Source organism: Chrysochloris asiatica, unplaced genomic scaffold, assembly GCF_000296735.1.
Source record: "Chrysochloris asiatica unplaced genomic scaffold, ChrAsi1.0 scaffold00276, whole genome shotgun sequence".
In the NCBI taxonomy this organism is placed as follows: Eukaryota; Metazoa; Chordata; class Mammalia; order Afrosoricida; family Chrysochloridae; genus Chrysochloris; species Chrysochloris asiatica.
In genome coordinates, this window is record NW_006408794.1 from 2,193,242 (window position 1) to 2,201,770 (window position 8,529).

An 8,529-nucleotide genomic window follows, 5' to 3' on the forward strand; every position below is an offset into this window, starting at 1 on the left:
TTTTTTTTTTACTATTCCCATACTGTGAAATGTCAGATAATGAGATCGTTGGTAAGTAAGGAATAGGTACACATGTGCTTAGATTACAGCATCAATACCAGGACTTCTTCAAAAACAATTACTATTTGCTCTGGTCCTTGAACATCCTTTCTGATGGCCTTCTAAATGCATTCTATTTGTCAAGACATCCAGTTCTGTTTTTCCAGGCACTCCAGTTAAATTCATGCAGTTCTGGTAGCGTAGTGGTTATGAGTCAAGCTGCTAACCTCAAGATCAGCAGTTCGAAACTCCATCCATTCCATGGGAGAAAAATGAGGCTTTCTGCTCCTATAAAGATTTACAGCCTCAGAAACCCTGTATAAGGTCATTATGAGTTGGAACTGACTCCACAGCACATAACCACAACCACCACTTAAATTCAGGAATGTTGCTGCTGTAGCTGCCATGAAGTTGGCCCCTAACGCATAGTGACCTACGCATAATGGAACAAAGTACCATCCTCGTGACTCGTTACAAATGAAACCATTGTGATCCACAGGGTTTTCTTTCATTGATTTTTAGAAATAGATAACCTGACCTTTCTCTCTAGTTCATATCAGTCTAGAAACTGCTGAAACCTGTTCAATATCATAGCAACACATTTATGTCTACTTAAATATGGGTGGTAGCTGTGCATGGGGTGCATTGATTGGGAACAGAACACCTGACATGACATCTGATAGCTGACAAGATTTCATATGTTCCTTTTCTCTCACAGCACACAGTGCAGTTCTTGCCCAGTGTCAATCACTGGAAAAATGGGACAGACAAAAAAAAAGAGAGAGAGAGAGAGACTAGGAAGAGAGAGCCCTGAAGTGCTAACAAGAAAGGAAGCAGGTTGACCTACAGCTATGGATGCAGTAGCTCAAAAGAGGGAACAAATCCTTATTGTAAGAATCATTCCCACCCCCTCCACACACAGAATAGACAGGGATGGGCAACTTGGACATTGGCTACACAAAATGGGGGTGAGGGGACTACGAAGGCAAGAAGTGACTGGCTTACAAGTTTTCAAGAGGGAACCTAGATCCAGAGGGCATGGAGGAAGGTAGAGTCTCCACTGAGTAGTATCCAATCTGTCTAGGTGGGGCTGATGAAATGAAATGCAGATAGGTCTCTTGTGGTACAATAATGAATAATTGTTATCAGGACTGATTGTGTGGGTTGGAAATGTAAAAGTAGATGTTTTGTAGCAAGAAGGGGAGTGATTAACTTTGTGGTCTAGGAACAGAGGTCCCTGGGACCATCAAGGGGGAGGAGCAGAGAGCAGGACCCTACCCAGAGAAGCAGTGATGCCTGAGATGGAAGCAGAGACGATGACATGGAGAGATGGAGCAGTTGGGGACTTTATGCGCTTTGGTTGGTTGATGATGCATGGAGGGGATTGTAACCATGGCAATGAAATTATATAGGATAAGATGAATGTAAAACTAATGTTCTCCCATGTAAACTATCACATAATTCACAATAAAACATTTAAAAAAAAAATTTTTTTAAACTGCATATAGTCCCTCAGGAAGTCAGTTCCTGGCTCCTACTTGGAATGTGCAGCAGGGGACACCACCATTTCAACCAAGAGAAGGTTCTCCACAAGGCTTCCTAAACCAAATAGCATAGTCTGCTTGGATTGAGATTATTATGGTTTGGGAATGAAAGTAACATAGCAAAATTGGAAGTATTACTAGATCACCAAAATTAGGTCAGAGGAAGATGAAGAGGAAGAGAGCATATTACTGCAATTTAATACTGAAATATTCATCTACAGAGCTCGCAATAAACTTCTCAACATCAGATTGAATGGTAAATTGAGCACAAATGGGTAAGGATATGGAGGAGCGATACAATGCAATAAGCATGCTTCCAACTATGCCCAGTCAGAGCACATGCATGCTATTTGATGTTCAATATACAATGAAAAAAAGCCCTTTTACAAAAAAAAGAAGAAGAAAGGAATCACAGCAGAGGTAGAGAGACCGTCTCAGTTACCTAGGACTGCCAAAGCAGAAATGCCACAAATGGGTGACTTTAAAGAACAGAAGTTTATTTTCTCACAGTTCAGGAGACTAGAATTTCAACTGAAGGACATGGATATTGAGATCTATTTCAGATTCTAGAAACTGGGGTAATCCTTGGCATTCTTGAGCTTGTAGATGCATCTATCCCCATCCTGTCTTCCCCATGCATGTCTCTGTGTATAGTCTGGTCATTTTATAAAACCAAAATGATTAGCTTTAGAGTTCGCCCTATTCACATATGGCATCATTCACATAACGAAAGGAAATCTTCTATTCCAGACAGAGTCCTATTTACAGGTAAAGGAGTTAGGGCTTCAGCACATATTTGGTGGGAACACAATTCAACCCATAATAATAATGGCTAAATTGATATTTATAACATGGAACTTAAGGGGAGAAGAAGAGAGAAAGTCAAGTTAGGCTGGGTTTAGGTGGAAGATTCTTCCTGGAGGAGCAGTGAGGGTGGGAGCGAATTCAAGACCTTGAAAATTGCATCTGACAAGTGCTTCTTAGTTATAAATATCCTGTAGTATCTTCTAAGTGAACAAATAAGAGATTGGGTTCTTCTACTGACTTTGACATGCTGGACTGAACTTCTTTCAATGTGACTCTGAGCAGAGACGGGGACATATGGCATGCCCCCCTTAGACTGTATTAGGGTTATATATATTATGTATGAAATTACCACGAGGAAGTTCAGAATATTGAAAGCATCTGGTTTGTTTTCACCTGGGAAACTGCTTCTTGCCTCCAAACTGCTGCAGCTTTATTTTGCTTCAGATGCTTTGCCCCCTCTGAAGGTTACAGATTTGCAAACCTGACCTTCAAAGGAGAGGAAGAAGAATGGGACAGTCAGTCACGGCAGCATTAGAACCTTATATGGCTTCAAATTCTCAAGACAAGATCACAGCATAAGGAGGGTGAGGTTACTCCCAGGGGCTCCCAACAGGTTGCCAGACTTCCTCCCACAATGGTCACCCAGAGATTCAGAATCAGAATTAGGATCATCGCTAGATAGCTGAGCAGAAGTTCAGGCTGTAGCTGAAGTCATATGTTACAGACCGTGTGGCCAACCCCACAAGTTGCCAAAACAAATGTTTTCCTGAAATAGGTATGCTCTGGTTTCTCCATTTTCTGAACTTCCTTTGAACCTATTATAGCTGTAAGGATTGTGATGATCCAGTTAAAAATCAGAATGTGCCTCTAACGAGGAGGTAAATACTTTGAACAAGGACTTCCCTAAAAGTTTTTTAATATTTCCAGGGCAGGACCAGTTGAATGAGCATACAATCCTGTGCTTAGAAGAGCCCTGTGCTTGGTTTAATATTCCACTGTTGTTTTCTCAAGACTTAGTAAGTTTTGAACGAGAGTCCCCATATTTTTCTTTTGTACTTGTTGGTTGCCACTGAGTTGGCTCTAACTTGTGGCAAAGCCAATATACCACAGAACATACCATTGCTCGGTCCTGTACCATCTTCATTATACCACAGAAAACACCATTGCCTGGTCCTGTACCATCTTCACGATTGCTGATTCATCTGACTCCACTGTGTCAGCCATGTTTCAACACACTGCGTTCAGGGTTTCCCTCCTGATGATGCATCCTCAGGGAGTGAGTCAAATTCTTGGACAATATTCTGTGATCCATAGGGCTTGCATTGAATAATTTTCAGCAGTAGATTGCCAGACCTTTCTTTCTAGTCTGTCTGAATCTGGAAGCTTTGCTGAAACCTGCCTACCGTGGGTGACCCTGCTAGCATTTGAAATATTTGTGGCATAGCTTCCAAAATCATAGCAACATGCAAAATGCTACTATACCACAAGCTAACAGAAGGGTGGTGGTCCTTCTGCACTGGGATTTTGTAAGGTATTCAATTAGTTGTGTTTCTGGATCACATCTCTTGACTAACTTTTTCCTACACCTATCCCACTCTTCTTTCTTGTATATTAATGTTTTCTCCTCATCTGAACTATAAACCTCAGAGTCTGAGTCCTGAGACTTTGCCCTGTGCAGAGATGGATGTGTGGCAAATACGTTGTTGTTGTTGTTATGTGCCGTGGAGTCGGTTCCTACTCATAGTGACCCTGTACAGGGTATCCGAGGCTGTAAATCTTTACGGGAGCAGAAAGCCTCATCTTTCTTCCACAGAACAACTGGTAGTTTCGAACTGCTGACCCTGAGGTACATAGACCAATTCGTAACCACTACGCTACCAGAGCTCCTAGTAAACATATATTCTTAGTTTGCTTTTATGTGATTCCATTTGTTCAGTAATTCACTCACCACGTAGTTATAAAAAGGGAAAAAAATCTGGGCAGTGCTTTGTTATTACAAGCCTTCCCATACAACCTTTTACATTAAGAGATTACAAATAGAACCCAGCAATGTTTTCTAGCAAGAGATTGTCAGTATAGTTTTGCTCAGTTTTCAACATCCATCCCTATAGGTCAAATGGTGACCTCAGCATGAACTGACCAGGTTTTAAATAGGAAAAACAGGGCTATCTGTATGTGACTGCCTTTTCCCAGAGCAAGTCAGATTTTATTTCCCATTAGCTGGTCTCACAGGAGCCTTGTTTGGGGCCAGGAATATTAATGCTTGGCTGCTTTCTATTTCTCTGCTGACAGGAGTGAGTAATGCAGAAGCGCGTCAGCCAGGAAAATCTACCCCCTTCAGCGTGAACTGGATTGTGGGTAATGCAGACCTGGAGATTATTAATGCTACCACAGGGAAGAGAGACTGTGGGGGCTCATCGAGACTCTGCAAGCATGTGTTCTCTGCCCGGTGGGCAAGACTTTATGGTAAGGTAGGTCACACCTGTTCCTGTCCAGAGACAAATTGGATGCAGCTGAACCAGGCGCAAGTCCTGAACGCAGCTCACAGGTTATGAGTTTGGCAGGAAGTTATCATTTGCTCTACAGTGAGGGTGCACAGGACACAAAAACTAGCTCAGATTTTGGTTGTCTTTTCCCCAAATGCTCCGGCCAATAGAACTGGCCCTGAAGACTCACACTCAGAGGCTTCAGTAAGCAAAGCCTGGTCTACATGCCAGCAGTGTCTTCACCTGGGACTGCACACACGTGAGAGTCCAAGAAACGTGTCTCTAGAAAATCAAGCAGAAAAAGAGCTAATTCGTGTGTACCTACCTAATGTGCTCCAGGCTCTAAGCTAACGGCTTTACATACAGTATCGTAAGAAAATACTCATAGAAATTTTTGGAGTGGTTATTATTCCCAGTTAAAGGATAAGGAAACGAATACTCAGAAAACCTAGGTAATTAGCCCTAAATTAAACAAACTGGTGTCAGAGATGAAAGTAGAACTTATTTCTAATACTTTTTTAGAAGTACACTAACACTTTTCTCACTACGCTACTGATTCTGAGCTGCCCAGCCTCATCTTTCACAGCCTCATCTGTGGAGCGACTTGTAGATTTGAACTACCAACCTTGAAGTTAACAGCCCAGTGCTTAAACCACTGTGCCATCAGTCATTGTTGTTGTTGTTGTTAAGTACTGTTGAGTCCGTTTCTACTAATAGCAACTCTGTATATGTAGGGCTTCCAAGGAGTGGATGGTAGAGTTGAACCACTGACCTTGTGGTTAGCAGCCCAATGCTTATCCTGCAGCACCACACCAGAACAAAAAAAATAGAATACAAAAAACAAACAAACAGAATACTTTGCTCTTTTTCCTACACTTCTTTATCCAGGCAATGCCTGCAAATGGGGGCATGGGTGACTCAGTGGCAGAGTTCTCCCCTGACTCCCAGCCAATTCACTCATGTGTGGTGATCATCTAAATGTCAGAGGAGGCTTATGTGTTGCTAGGATGCTGAATAGGTTACAGCAGAACTTCCAGACTAAGAAGAACTAAGAAGAAAGGCCTGGTGATCTACTTCCAAAACTCAACCAATGCAAATATGACTGATCACAGTAGTTCAATGGGCAACTGACCATGGGGCTGGAGCAGGGCCAAGCAGCACTTTTGTTCCATTGTGTATGGGGTCACCATGAGTTGGAAGCCCTACTTGATGGCAGTTAACAATAGCAAAAATGACAACACATAGTCATCATGTTGTGGTTGATTTATGAACAAGTAGAATAGGACTGGCACTTAAGGTAGACATTTTTACAAATTTAGAGGCCACTGAAAATTGCACATCATAGTTCTTTGGCTGACAGGGACTACTACCTCCACCCCCACTCTGTCACAATCTGTTGTAATTCTACATGGCTACATGTCTGCATGTCTACGTGTCTGCATGTCTGCATGTCTACAGCCAGCCACCTAAAGCTGGAACTGCAATACCTCAGCCGCTCTCAACTCTGCTGTAGGTTACCGCCTATGTTGCGTTTATTCTATTCATTCAGCGCAGTCTGTGCTAAGACTGGTAGGTCAGAAGAAGTCATCGATTTTTTCCATCTAAACAAAAGGGGTTTTCTTCTTTCACATATGCTCAAGATGGTATCAGCCTGTGGGTGGGCAACTTGACTTCCAAAATTGTCTCTGGAAGATCCTTCAAGATCCTTCAGTATGAGTCAAAGAGCCTCCCCTGCCTTCCCTCACCTCACTTGCCAGCAAACCCTTCACCTCTCTGCTGAGTGCTGAACTGAAGCAATATTTGATGTCTACCTTCGGCTGCCTGGTGATGCAGTGGTTAAGCATCTGGCTGTTAACTGAAAGGTCGACAGCATAAATCTACCAGCCGCTCCACAGGAGAAATAGATGATAGTCTGCATCCATAAATATTACAGTTTGGGGAACACTGTGGGGCAATTCTACTCTGCCCTGTAAGTCAAAGTTGACTTGAAGGCCAGTTTTTGGTTTGGTTTTAGCTATATTCTAAAGCCTTGCCTATTGTAACTCAGACACTTGACTGGGAAAACATCCTAGTTTTATTGCCTTCCTGATTGACTAGCTATATCAACTCAATATCTTTCTTATTCACCCCTACTATGATATTGTTTTGGAGCCCTGATGTGGCGCTATGGGCTAATGCATCAGACTGCAAAGTCATTTGAACTGCAAGTTGGGTAGTTCAAGCTCACTAGCTGTTCCTTGGAAACCCTATACAGGGTCACAATGGGTCAGAATCGACTGGACAGCACTTCTCAACAACATGATGCTGTTTTAGTTCCAAAAATTATTCTTGCCTTCTCCTCCCACCCTACCCATCCTTAACCTATTTGTCACTTAGTCTTTTTCCAGAAGGTCACACCTACACACACAGTGTTTCTAATTCTAATAACAGACAAGGTAGATGCTTATATTGTGGATGTTAACCATTCACACATCTGGTTAAGCAAATGTCTCTTTAACAACCAGGCTTTCCACAGAATTGCATGTTAGAACTTAATAAATACAACAGTCACTCTATATATAGCATTGGGGGGTTTTTTGTTGTTGTTTAAAGGAAAACAGACAGAAAAGAAAAGGCATATCACCAAGAGCTAATGTTTTGTTTATAAAATTTATATGGTGGTGTGATTCATCTGAGAAAGCCTCCTATTTCTGCCGGATCATTTATTTGTTCTTTCTTGTTTCTGTTCCACAGCTGAGCACACGGACACCAAGCCATGGAGACATGCCATCAATGTACTGTGAAGCCAAGCTAGGAGCTTATACCTACCAGTCTGTTAAACAGCAGCTGCTTAAAGCATTTCAGAAAGCTGGCCTGGGCACCTGGGTGAGGAAACCACCAGAGCAAGATCAGTTTCGACTAACTCTATAAATCATTAGACTCCTTTGCTATTCGACCAGAGTGAAACACTGGAGAAAGCGAGGGCCCTGTATTGGAACGACTTGATGATATTGATCAGTTCTTTGCTTTCATTTTCCTTTGGTGTTCCAGAAACATACAAATGCTCAAATGTTTGAAGACGCAACTAAACTTGAATTAGGAATATGCTGTTTCTCAGATGGCTACTCCCCAGATTGCTAGTATGAAGAACTCTGTCTGTCGCACCAAAAGGTATAAGTGCAGTTGAATTATCTGTCTCTTCTTGGTGAGGCCAAATGGAATATTTCTATTCAGAATGGAGGATCAATTGTAGTTGCAGCCTTGATAGTGGTATTGAAATATTGCCAATTAGAAACAAACCTCAGGCACTATTTTCCACCTTTCCATCCCTCTGCCATGCACCCCTTTAGCAATGCATTTGGCTTTCATTAGCACAAGTTTGTCTGATACTTCAAGATAAGGCACAATGAAGAGAAAAGCCATGGGCTCTTCCCCAAAGAAACTAATAAGAATGTTTTATTATTTTTCCATTATTCATTTAAGTTTTGTACTATATCTACTTTAAAAATAGATTTGAGATGTGTAAGATTAAAGTACACACTTAATAAGTCAATTCCTGATGTGGGGCTGCGAACTCCAAGGTTAGCAATTCAAGCCCACCAGCTGCTCTCAAAAACAAAACAAAAAAACACAGGGTCGCTAAGAATCAGAACCAATTCGTTGACACATAACAA

At 41.9% G+C, this 8,529-nt stretch overlaps 1 protein-coding gene across 1 annotated transcript in view; it reads left to right on the top strand.

The window, feature by feature from the left end:
- The window catches only part of ADARB2 (adenosine deaminase, RNA-specific, B2 (non-functional)), a 301,952-nt gene extending 294,166 nt beyond the window's left edge, over window positions 1-7,786 (top strand). Inside the window, exons 7-8 of the mRNA XM_006874423.1 lie at window positions 4,683-4,861; window positions 7,610-7,786. Coding sequence (XP_006874485.1) covers window positions 4,683-4,861; window positions 7,610-7,786 — 356 coding nt within the window. The remainder of the gene's footprint in view (window positions 1-4,682; window positions 4,862-7,609) is intronic.
- Window positions 7,787-8,529: the final 743 nt, after the last annotated feature.